Genomic DNA, 12,810 nt, shown 5'->3' with positions numbered 1-12,810 from the left:
GAGAAGCAGGCTTGGAGCAAATACAGAGTTCGCTGAAAACCAAACACTAAGTGGCAGAACGTGCCCCCTACCCAAGATCCTCTATCCTAGAGCATTTCTAGGATAAATCCACTATAGAACTTTCTACGTAGTAGTCATCAATTAGCATATCCAGACAAGCTGAATTCTAATACTGCCTCCACCACTTTCTGACCGAGGAGCACTGGGTCATTTTAATTTCCTTGTGCTTCCATTACCTTATCAATTAAATGGCAATAACTCCTGGGTGACTAGGATGTCTTGATTAAATAACGTCCAGTGTTTGGCGGTTTCCAGGAAATAAACAAAGACGCTCTTTGATGCCCTTTAACCTCCCCTTTCACGTTCGGCGCTTAGACGCGTAAAAGTCTCCGTTGCGAGACCCCACCCCGCCCACTTTCTGAACCTCTTTTCCTCCATTTCCCCCTCCAAAGCCGCTCAAGAGTTGCCCCTGGAAATATTTGTCAAGGCCCTAACTTCTCTGAATCGGGAATTATTAATAACCACCTACAACCAAGGGTTACAGGGGGTCTAGATCGACAGCTGACCGCGGAGCCCTCGGACAAGCGCCGCCCAGCGAAAGAGACACACGCGAAGCTAGCCCGCAGCTGCTGCCAGCGCGGGGGCGGTGCCTGGGCACTTCAGGGCGCAGGCGCGGGCCCTAGGGCCCCGCCCCGTACCGGAGCCGGCCAATAGGAGGCGGCGGCCAGGAGAGCGCGTGACTTCAAATGGTCCCTCAGCCTTCCCGAACCACACCGCCGACGGAAAACGCGTGACGTCACCAAGGCGCGCCGGAAATGCGGGATCCATTGCACGCAGCTCACTCTGAGGGAAGGAAGTTGGCCTCGGAGCGTCCTGGGCTTTGCTAGCAAGGCCGCGGGCGGCAGCGGTGGCTGCTTCGACCACCTGAGGGCGGCGCGATGGGAGACGAGATGGATACCATGATCCCCGAGCGGGAGATGAAGGTCAGTTACTTGCCGGGGCCTCCCTTCCTCCCTTCGTTCCTTTGGCGCCCCGCCGAACGGGGAAGCGCGGGTGCCGGCTGCCCCGCCTCCCGCTTGAACGATTGGGGCATTCAGAGTTCTCACCCGAGCATCCCGGAGCACTCTGCCGTGATGCCCGCGCAATAACCCCGCCGAATGCAGTTTCCCTGTCCCTTGTCGGTCTTGTGCGCCCACCGAGTTATTCTAGCCACTTTCGTGTGGCGGCCTGTCTCCTGATCATAGCTGCTGCGTATTGAGCGTTTACTGTGTGCCAGGCACTGTGGTAGTCATAGAGCAAACCTACGAAATAGTTGTTAATGTAAAAGAGCAAATCGAGGCTCGGAAAGTAACGCCCTCCTTGTCACATTTGACAAGGAGGCTGAAATCCAGGGGTTTTTTTGTTTTTGTTCTTTTAAAAAAGGCCTCATTTCTTCACTTTCACTGTACTACTTGTGTAAAGTGGTCCAAGCGTGCCTAACGCAGAACCAGGGTTCGTTACCTACCCTTTAGTTAATTGGAGTGGGAAGACTATTTCAGTGTTGGAAATTTGCCTCAAGTCAGGAAACTAAAGAGAAAAGAGAGGGCCAGGTGATCCCAGTGATGATTATAAACCACAATGGTTGAAAGAGATTAAGTGGAGGGAAGATTTTAGGCGTTTGAACAATAAATCACTGAAGTGCATTTAGGGAGTAGTAAGTAACCTATACAATAGTGATAGTAGTGATTCTCTTTCTTGAGTGAGCCACTCAATGAGAGTGTGCCATACTCAGATATACTGGGGCAGAAAGAAAAAAATGTTTTAAAACCACAGACTTTGAAGATGATAGCATCTTTTTGAGTTACCAATTACAGTGGTAAGGAGAGCACTCTAGGGCCTCTTCATCTCAGTGGTTCTCTACATCCATGCGACCAAGAACCAAATAGGATATTTGGGATTATCAGGTTGAAAATTACAAAAAAAAAAAAAAAAAAGGCGAAATTTTTATTCTACCATACTGTAGTCTCATCTGGAAAGCTGTGTAGAATTAAAAGTATTTCAGTTACTATTTTAGCAGATATGCATTAAACATTGAATCCAAGGAAATTAGTATGTATGGTGTGTTAGGAATTCTGTAGGACGTACTGTAGGTGTACTGAAGTGAAAGCTGAGAAAGGCTGTCGTTGGCTTTCACGCTGTTGGAAATAGTGGGGGCTGGAGGATGTGGCAAGGGTGATGGCACACTTGTAGAAGGGAAATAGAGCGAAATGAGGTGAGGCTGTAGAGGTTGATGGGTCAAGCCATGCCTGGCTTTATAACCTGTGTTAAGAGTTTTGGGCTTGTGTTTAGATGTCCTCATCGTGTCCAGGTGTGTTTATAGATCTTGTCTTGAACACCAGGGGAATGGCTATACGTTTCCTTTTCTGTGATGGAATTTTGTTTCTCATTGATGCAGGTAAGTCACTTCTTGGGATTTGGTTATCTTTCTGTGGTCATCGTTTCCATGCGCACGCGTGCGTGCATGCGTGCGTGTGTATGTATGTGTAGAGAGGGAGTACTGCAGTGGAAGTTCTAGCTTACAGTGTAGTTGGGTGACGCGTTTTAATATTTAACAATATTTATTAAGCAGTTCTCTGGGTCACGAGACAATACATGTCATGAAATAGGACAAGATTATAAGTAATAAAATGCAGCTTATGTGCTGGTTAAGACTAAAAACTAGGAATTCGGAAAAGGCAAAGTTCAATGCGAGCTGAATTAGTAAATGAAGGCCTCATGAAGGAATTTTTAAAAATTGATTTAACTGAACAAATATTAATAAGCACTATGTACAGGAGGCTTAAATATGTCAGCCATCCAGTATTTTTGTCATACTGGAATTGGGTCTATTGGACTATAACAAACAATTTATTTCTTGTTTTCCCTGAATCGATCTTGTTTTTGATCCCTCACAACAGGATTTTCAGTTCAGAGCACTGAAGAAGGTGAGACTCTTTGACTCCCCTGATGAGTTGCCCAAGGAACGCTCAAGTCTGCTTGCTGTGTCCAACAAGTATGGCCTGGTCTTTGCTGGCGGAGCCACTGGGTTGCAGATTTTTCCTACTAAAAATCTGCTTATTCAAAACAAACCTGGAGATGATCCCAATAAGATAGGTAAGTTACTTGTTTTCTGTTGCATAGTAGAGAGAAAAGTGAAGTACTAATGTACAAATGGCATTTCCTTTCTAAGAAATCCTTCTAATATTAAAATTAAAACTGCTGTTAGTCCTAAGGTTGACTCCCATGAAGAATAAGCTCTAGATCAGATGCCAGGAGCCTTGCTCGTCCTTCGTATTTCTCTTTCGATGAGTTATTCCTGTGAGCTCAGAGGGAGGAAGAGTTTCCCGTCTGCCATGCACGTATTTTTGCTCAGTTCTGGCTCTTTAGGAGAAGGGTTTTGTTGCATGGCTCTTCGATCGGCACAGTAGTACCATCCCAACAAATGGGGATGTGCACTATTTGGAGCACAGGGGTAGACGTTGGTGATGTTGTGTTTTAGGAGATATATGTTCGATCTTCATCTGCAATTTCTGGTTCACGGGCCCTAGAACTCTTGGAATTTCCTAAGTGTTCGGGGAGAGGGTGTCTTTTGTTGTTAATGAGGTATCTTGGAAAGCACCTAAGGCTGGGGGCTAGTTGCTTGTGGAACCAACCTTGTGATTGGAACTTTCAGTACCCCACCTCCCTCCCCCTCCACACACACTCCCTCTCCCTCCAGAGAGGGGAAGGGGGCTGGAGGTTAAACCAGTCACCAGTGACCAGTGATTTAATCAGTCCTACGTATGTTATCGAAGCCTGTGGAAAAACCCAAGAGGATGGGATTTGGAGAATTTCTGGGTTGGCGAACACATGGAGATGCAGGGAGAGTTGCAAGCCTGGGGAGGGCATGGACACTCTGCACTCCTTCCCATACACCTTGCCCTATGCGTCTCTACCATCTGCTGTCCCGAAGTCATGTCCTTTTACAACAAACCACTGATCTAGTCCATAATACTTCTCTGAGTTCTTTGAGCAGTTTCAGCAAACTAATCGAACCTAAGGATTGGGTTGTGGTAACCTCTGATTTCTAGCCATTTGGTCAGAAGTGCAGGTAAAAATCTGGACTTGTAGTTGGCATTCCGAGTCGGAGGGGTTCGTTGAAACCCATGTAGCCATTGGTAAGCACAGAGACCCTGGGCTTGTGTCTGGGTGTGAAGTGTGTGTGTTGGGGGATGGGGGAAGTCTCGTAGGACTGAACTCTTAACGTGTGGAATCTGATGCTATCTCTGGGTAGATAGTGTCAGAAGTGAGTTGAATTCTTAGACAACTTGCTGATGTCTGAGGATTGTTTGTTGCTGTGGGGGAACCCCCTTCCCCTCATGGTGGAATTGGGTCCAGAACCCAATTTAAGGTCACTGTTTTCAACAAAGGCAAGAGCCACAGTTTTTCAAGGTCGTGTGAGGAAGAATTCCCAACGCTTAATGCATCATACAATCTTAAAGCTAAGATTTATCTGTATGACTAGGTATCAGGGTGTGTTTGTATGTTTATGTAGATGCAAAAATTGTTTTACATAGACCTGAATAAAGGAGTTGTGACTTATGTTTAGAACATTTCGTTTTATGCATTGTCTCTCTTTATGTTTTTATAGTTGATAAAGTTCAAAGCTTGCTAGTGCCTATGAAATTCCCAATCCATCACCTGGCCCTGAGCTGTGATAACCTCACACTCTCTGTGTGCATGATGTCCAGTGAATATGGTTCCATTATCGCTTTTTTCGATGTTCGCACATTCTCAAATGAGGTAAGCTACTGGGACCTAAGGTTTTCTGGTGCTGAATCTTAACCTAGAAATTCTCGGTTGGCCCTGGAAGCCTTTCTAGATTGAAATAAGGGTTTTTGTTTTTAAGTTCTTAATTGTAGAATCATAGATCTTCAAAGTTGAAGGGACTCAAGAAATTATTTTATAATACCATCTGTCCTAAGGTATCATCATTTTTCATTTACATATGAGACATCCAAAGCCTAAGGAGCCTTAGATGACTTGCCCAAGGCCACTGAGTCAATAGATAACGCAGAAGTTCCTACGTCCTGGGTCTCCGGACTCCTAATGCAGGGTTCTTCCATCCCCAGCAGTTCAGTCGTGATGATAGTCCGTGACATTGAGCATTTATGCTGACCGTGTGCTTTACACGCCTTACCTATTCACGCCTACAGGGTCTTATACAGTAGGTACTACTGTCTTTATTTTATGGATGGAGAAACAGGCTCAGAGAGTTTAAGTAACTGTCCAAGGGCCCGACACCGTTAAGGAGCAGAGCCCAGATCTTAATCTCGTGTCTGCCCTTTGTTGATTATTTTGCATTGGCGTATCCCCTCCTGAGAGGCCCTCTACTGTGCTAGAATAATTGATTGCCCCTTTCAAAGCCCTGTTGAAGTAGTAACAGAGTGGTTGTGTAGAGCTAAATTTTTTTTCATGGTCATGGAGCAAAGTGGACTGTAATTTAAGAAAACTTACATATTCAGTAATTTTCTTTAACTGTTAAATGTCTATGGATTTATTAAGCTTCTTGGCATTTGTTTTACAAGGCGAAACAGCAGAAACGCCCATTTGCCTATCATAAGCTTTTGAAAGACGCGGGCGGCATGGTGATCGATATGAAGTGGAACCCCACTGTCCCCTCCATGGTGGCAGTTTGTCTGGCCGATGGCAGCATTGCTGTTCTTCAGGTCACAGAAACAGTGAAAGTGTGTGCGACTCTCCCTTCCACGGTGGCAGTAACATCTGGTGGGTAATAAGGCTTTCACTCTGTAACGTATAGTGATGGTGACCTGTCTAAAAATTAATTTCTGGAAAGAATTGCAGATGGACTTTTTGTTGTATTTGTTGTTTGGTAAGATTTAACTTGCATGCGCTTGGGTTTTCTGGAGAAAAATATTTTGGTACAGCTGGTTTAGAACTGTGTTTTTGAGAATATTTCTGGATCTAAAATAGTTGTACTCTGAAAGTCTTTTGTGCCTTTTGCGGTAAAGGCATTAGAAATACCAAATGAGAGCAAGAGAAAGATTTCTTGGTATTTGAAAACCTCTATTCCCATGTCTTTACCTAAAGACTGCAGAGTTTTGCATATTTTCCAGCTTCCTGGGCAATACACCATTTAAAAAGCATTTTTTGTAGGTAATTCAGTGGCCCAGTGATAAATCATAATTGGCTTCAAAATGACCTTTTTTTTTCCTACTTTGCTGAGTAAGGATGACCCTGCAGTCTTCCATGACCGACAGAGGAGTAAGAAATGGTGATGATGTAGCTGCTTCGGCGCAGACCTCGCTGGTTTGCTCCATTTTCTTCAGTTTTTAATGGCTCACATTCTCTTCTAACTCAGTGTGCTGGAGCCCCAAAGGAAAGCAGCTGGCCGTGGGGAAGCAGAATGGAACCGTGGTCCAGTACCTTCCTGTAAGTTTTGCCTTGGGCTTCAGAACTGTTCTTACCGAAGTTACCCATTGCCGTAGGGGTGGTTTGGGCCTATTTTGGGTGTTTTTTCTATTAAAATGTTATTTATGCTCATTGTAACAAATTCATCAGTACACAAGTGAATGTAGGAACAAAGGGATCTCTTCCCTTCTAGCCTGTAGTCCTTCCAGAGGCATCCTCCGTGTTCTGTTTAGTGGTAACCTTCCAGAACTTTCTCATACTTATGCAAATAGTCTATGTGTGTATGTGTTTTCGTTTTTCTTTTTAAATAACGTGGTCTTATTCTGCACATGCTTCCCCAATTTTATATTTCAATCCATTCCATAAAAACAGCTTAAGGGGACAAGGAGTTGGTGAAAAGGGTATTACTGTAATGCAGAGTATTTGTCCCCTAGCCAAATCCATCTAAAGATTCAGTTTCTCTAACTACAGACAACAAAGAAAATGGATGATGCTTGTTGTCACAGCATCATCCTCTTCCTGTGGTTTTCCTGCGATAACATTCACAAATATCCTTCAGTACAAATTAACACAGCATGCCCCTATGTCTGGTCAGGCCTGGATGGGGGCAGGTGGTTCCCAGGCGATGCCGACACCTGTGCTGTTGTGCGTTCCTCCTGGAGATGCTGTTCTCTGCGACAGTGCAGAGCGGTGAATGTTGGGATATAGGTTTGAGGCTAGGATTTTGTTTCTTTGTTATCGCAAGAATTGGTTATGTGAATTTGGTACATATTCTTACAGGACATTAGCCTATAAAAAGGTAATATAACCAGTTGAATTTGCTGGTTTGCTGTTTGCTTTTAATTTTTTTAATTTATTTTTTTAGACAAGGCAACCCTTGGTTGACCTCACAGATTGCAAGGACCTTGTCAGCTCGCAATCCCTTATTTTTTATTTTTCACGCCTACAGCACCTGGTCTTCCTAGGTGGTCTCCCAACCAAGTACTAACCAGGCCCGATCCTGGTTAGCTTCTGAGATCACTGCTTTTAATAGTATATTGAGGTCCTTTTTCCAACTCCTTACATAGAGAGCCACTTCATTCTTTTGAATGGCTGCACAGCAGTTCACTGTGGATGTGCCATAATTTATTCACCAGTTCCATTATTATGGTTGCCTGGATTGGTATGAGTAGTGTTGCTGCTATAAATAAAGTCATGTTGAGCATCCTCATTACCTGTATGTGAACACGTTTGTCTGAGTATTTCTGTAGAATAGTGTCCCAGAAGTAGGCATCCAGTCTTCTCTGTGTTCAGGCTGAGGAGTTGAGACTTAGGTGACTTCTAGGGGAACATGCTGGGTTTGACGGTTTTGTTGATTTGGGGATTGTTCCATCTGACCTTTATTTTTTTCAAATCTCTTTCAGACTTTGCAGGAAAAGAAAGTCATTCCTTGTCCTCCATTTTATGAGTCAGATCATCCTGTCAGAGGTAACACACCTGCTTTTCTCACTAGGCTGACCTCTGACGAGGTGCTGTCTCTCCTAGAAATTTCCAATCCTGTGATGTACCTACAGATCCACTCAAGGACGTGTTGGTGCCTCCTCTGTGAATACTCTTATTATGTCAATTAGCTAATTAAGTCACTGTAATAATAATCTGGTAAACACCTATGTTTCATGGTAAATGACATTAAATGGACCCTGATTTTTTTTTTTTGTTAGAATTCTTGATAATTTGCCCTGATTCTAATCCACTAGGGAAAAAAACTACCTTAGGTAGTTTTTTGGGCTTCTAATCAGTGAAATCTGGATCTTCGTTAAAGCTACAGTAGTTAGGTTTTTGTGTGATTTATCAGATTTTGTAATGGGCGATTGCAGACCCCACGTGCTCTCTCGGGCTGTGTGTCTTTCAGTTCTGGATGTGCTGTGGGTCGGCACGTACGTCTTCACAGTAGTGTATGCCGCCGCGGACGGGACCTCGGAAACGTCTCCGGACGTGGTGATGGCTCTACTCCCGGTTCGTATATGGAAAGGACATCTTTGTTTTCTGAGAATTCTAGAGGTCCTCTGATAAAGTTTGAAGCTTGGGCTGTAGTTTCCTTTTCTCACTGGCAGTGGCATGAAAATTCAGGTGTGCGATTTCAGTGCCGTACTGCTGGCCTGGGGCCCAAAATTATGTTACCAGACTGAACGTGGCTCTGCCCGTCCAATGCACAGCAAAGCCGAACCCTGAACGTCAAGGTTTGCAATGGAGAAAAGAAAGCCATTTTGTTCACAGGGTGCCTGCGAGGAGAATGGGAAGCTGTCGTTTAAAACCTAAACTCTCCAGTGGCTTTAATCATGAGTTTTTAAGGGCAGAGTTTGAGGGCTGGGTTTGGGGAACGGGCTGGTGCGCGTTAGCGCTGGGGGTGCGGGTTTTGACTGGAGACAGTTGGAACTTGGCCGTTTACGGTAAGATACGGGACGGGGCTTCAGCACTGGATCTTACTGCACCGTGGGCCCTTCGCTTCTCATGGGTTCTGGTGTTCAGGTTCTGGTCATGTTTCAGTCCTTTGGCTCCGTGTCGGGGGTGAGATGTTGGTTCCCAGTTGGTTCCCCAGCTGGAAGGCGGAGCTCTCCCCTCTGCACATGTTTTCAGTTTTGGTCCGTTGTCTCTGAAAGGCAACTCAGTATCTTGTTAGAAACAGGACAGGACCATTTCGAGCTGCTTCTGTGGTTACAGTTATGGCGTCCACTTAGAGCATGCTCTACTGTAATCATAAGGTGGGAAACATCCTAGAACTTGCTTTGCATAAGCTGTAAACCGAGTCTTGTTAGATGTTAATCTGATAAAGTTTAGAAAAGCAAGAGAATATCTTGGTTTGTAAAGCTTTTTCACTTATTAATGCACAGGTATGTGTCAGATGCCTACAGTGTGCTAAGCGCTGCTTTAAAACTGAGAATACAGCATCCTTTTGTGCCAGTCAAAAAAGAAGCATAGGATCAAGGAACGATAAGGGTGACGGAGGAGATAAAGCAGGAAAGGAGAAGGGATAGATGGTGGCTGGGGTGCGGTTTAGATGGGGGAGGCCTTCGAGGAGGAGCTGTTTGAGCAGAGAAACAAACTTGGGAAGCAAGTGATTTTGAAGTCAAAGAGTTACGTTAATAAGGTCTGCAAAGTCCTATCAAATTACAGTGGCATTTAAAATAAATAAACGTGGCAGGGCTTATAGTCTCAAATCTCATTAGCTTTCAAAGTCCAAAACAACATTTAAAAATACAAAAATGTCTGAATGTAATAAAAGTGGGACTTGCACTAGTCATTTTGTGTTGCAATCTTGTTTTACTTAGTAGTAAACTACAAGCATCCTTCTATAAATTAGAATCTGAATTTGGCTTTGGACAGATAATCAGTTTAGCTCTTTTTATTCTTTTGAGTTCCTGATACAGTCGAATTTTTAAAAAGTTTACAGTCGAGCTCCACTGAACTATAGGGGTACGCTCTGAGAAACGCATCGTGTGATATCAGCACACTTAGGCAGACCTAGGCGGTATAGCCCGCTACAGCCCTAGCCTATATGGTGCAGCCTGTTGCTCTGTGGGAGAGAAAAAGAATCTTTTCTCTAGTCTTCTTGACTCTCAGCTAAGACATCCTTGTAGTAAAAGATTAATAGAAATAGAAAACAAACCAAAGTTTAGTAACATATACCTCCTGTATTCATGGGAGAGACCCAGGAAAACTGAGTAATTGGTCAAAATGGCTGAAGCCGCCACCTTAAATGCCGTCTTCAGCTGAAAATGAAAGGATATGTTGGCGGTGGGAGAGTCAGCTCTGGGAGGTGACCAGGAAAAGCCCAGTGAACAAGGGGAGGGTGCTATGTAGATTTACGCTGTTGTCCCTAGAGGGAAGAGTTTCTAGAGGTGGGGTGTCTGCGCTTCCTGCTACAGCCCGGGAGAGGGCGGCGCCCTTACAACTGTAAATATTGTGTTCCAAGGGCTAACTTGGTTTCCAGAGCTTCTCCCGTGTCTACTGTTTATTAAAAATGAGGTTTCAAAAATCCTTATACCAAATAGACATCTTGGGGCAACGAATTCTATTCGTTGCAGCTCCTAGTTGCAAACTTGTATAACATGTCACTGTACTGAATACTGTAGGCGGTTGTAACACAACGGTATTTGTGTAATGTGTCGCACTACAGAGTTAGGATGGCTATGATATGAAGGTGGCTACTGTCACTAGCTATCACCTGCCAATAGGAATTTTTCTGCTCTGTTCTAGTTCTAATTTTATGGGACCACGGTCGTTATGTGGTCTGTCGTTGGCTGAAATGTCATTGTGCAACACAGGAATGTATTGCTATGCCTTATTCAGGGTATCGTTAGGATTTTCTATTCCCAGCGATAATACTCACACGGGCGTGTATTTCTCGAGTGCTGACGTCCACGTGCTAGGCAAGAGCTTTATATATATCATTGCGTTTCACACACCAGCCCTTGACCTACGTTTGCTGGGTCCATTGTGCACATGAGAAGGATCTGAGTATCAGGTTGAGCAAGGTGTCCATGCTTGTCCAGCGCCCGAGAGTGACAGTTTGAATTTGTTTTGGCTGGTGGCCGTCGTTTCTATTTCTTGTACTACTCACTGCTGCCTTCGTATCGTGTCTATATTTAGAAGTAGATTTTTAAGTGAATTTTCTCATAAAACTTAAATGGTTAACTGTGTAGGATTAAAGAAAAATCACACATGTGATCTTTTCCCCCTCATTCTGTTCGCTGTAGAAGAAAGAAGAAAAACACCCAGAGGTGTTCGTGAACTTCATGGAGCCCTGCTACGGCAGCTGCGCCGAGCGGCAGCATCACTACTACCTCAACTACGTCGAGGAATGGTGAGCCGAGGACCAGGAAGGGCGCCTCCCGAGTCACTTCGTTCCGCCCTGAAGTTTTTTCTGTTAAGAGAGGAGAAGAGAGGCGTGAGATGCCATGAGTATATTTTTAGCTGGTGCTAGATAATGCCTGTCTGACTACTCCTTCTGATTCCCCAGTCTTGAATGATTTAGCTCAAATATGCGTTCATCTTTAAAAAAAACTTTTTCTTAATAACCCTGGTGACGACTTATGAAAATACTGCTATTTAATGAGCATATTAAAAGTTGCCCTCTGAGAGCATGTTACCCTTTGAAAGACGGATTCCTTGAAGTAAAGCTTCTCTTCCTCTATAACTAGATGATTTTGTTTCAGTGGCGTAAACTGGGAATTCCGACTTGGTTCTGTTGTCTTTGTCTTGACTCTGTAGGCAGTTGGCTAAGTCTCTAAGGCTTTATCCTGTGAACCAAAGAGTTAAGTTTTACATCTAAAACTTCACCTTCCTTGAGCCATGTAGAAGACCTTGCCTTCCTCTTTGACATCCCAAGGAGGTGCTCACCCGTGTTACTGCAGACTCGGGTCAAGTTAGCACTGTTGCCGTCTTTGACTTTAATCGTCTTCCGGTTTTATTCCTTGAAGGGATTTAGTGCTGGCAGCATCTGCGGCTTCGACGGAAGTTAGCATCCTCGCTCGACAAAGCGATCAGGTAAATTCCTCGCCTTTGTCACTTCGTGTGATACTTTTCTGAGAAGGATTTCGGAAGGAGTTGAGATGTGGTCAAGATTTAGATGAGGTCACACCCTCGTAATGAGTTCCTGGGCGAGAGCAAAGCTTAAGTGACAAAGCATCTTGGACCAGATGGCTTGGATATTGTACTGGGCAAACAGGCGTCAGAATTGGTAATTTTTCAGTGTCATAAAAAGCCCTTCTGTTTCTTTAGGATCCATCCACAGTCTTTGGGTTAAACCTACCACGTACTCAACCTCCAACAAGGGTACACCTGGATATATAGGAGGTGTTTCCTGCCATATTCTGTTTTTCCAACTTTATTTTCTTTCTGTTACTTGAACCTGTCCTTTATTCAGTTAACTGTAACCCTCTTTGATTGTGGAAGAGAAACTCTCAGATCAGCACCAAACCAACTCACCAGAAATACTTTCTGTTTCACTTCGTCCTCCTCAGGGAGGAGGTGGGCTGAGGTGGCCGTGGTAAGCTGCCCTAAACTGGTAGGTTTTGCAGGGCACATGTGATGAGGGGAGCCTTCTTTTTAAAACTCTGCCTTGAGTCCAGAAATGTTTCGTGTGCCTCATACACACAAAACATACTTGGGCCTCTTCGCCCATTCAGCATTTGTCCATCATTCCCTGGGCGGCAAGGTGGCCCACTGTAAGTGCGTAACTCTCATAGTATATAGGATGGGCCACTTTGGGGTCATAGGCCACAGTTCAGCAGTCTGATCGGCTGCTCTCAAATTGACTTCAGTAACAATTTGATAAGAGTACAAATATTTTACATAGTCATACATTAAGAATATATTTTTACCTTTGCTTTTTATCAAAAT

The 12,810-nt window shown here is 44.3% G+C and overlaps 1 protein-coding gene across 4 annotated transcripts in view; it reads left to right on the top strand.

Annotated features, from left to right (window-relative positions):
- The first annotated feature begins 799 nt into the window (after window positions 1-799).
- Window positions 800-12,810, top strand: part of NUP214 (nucleoporin 214) — an 83,144-nt gene continuing 71,133 nt past the window's right edge. For all 4 annotated transcript variants that reach the window (XM_016133848.2, XM_016133851.2, XM_016133850.2 and 1 more), the window contains exons 1-9: window positions 800-983; window positions 2,937-3,132; window positions 4,649-4,800; window positions 5,586-5,784; window positions 6,380-6,450; window positions 7,833-7,896; window positions 8,321-8,424; window positions 11,166-11,272; window positions 11,889-11,955. In XM_016133848.2, coding sequence (XP_015989334.2) covers window positions 939-983; window positions 2,937-3,132; window positions 4,649-4,800; window positions 5,586-5,784; window positions 6,380-6,450; window positions 7,833-7,896; window positions 8,321-8,424; window positions 11,166-11,272; window positions 11,889-11,955 — 1,005 coding nt within the window. In that variant the 5' untranslated portion in view covers window positions 800-938. The remainder of the gene's footprint in view (window positions 984-2,936; window positions 3,133-4,648; window positions 4,801-5,585; window positions 5,785-6,379; window positions 6,451-7,832; window positions 7,897-8,320; window positions 8,425-11,165; window positions 11,273-11,888; window positions 11,956-12,810) is intronic.

This window comes from Rousettus aegyptiacus, unplaced genomic scaffold (assembly GCF_014176215.1).
Source record: "Rousettus aegyptiacus isolate mRouAeg1 unplaced genomic scaffold, mRouAeg1.p scaffold_m13_p_3, whole genome shotgun sequence".
In the NCBI taxonomy this organism is placed as follows: Eukaryota; Metazoa; Chordata; class Mammalia; order Chiroptera; family Pteropodidae; genus Rousettus; species Rousettus aegyptiacus.
This window is presented reverse-complemented; position numbering and strand designations above follow the sequence as displayed.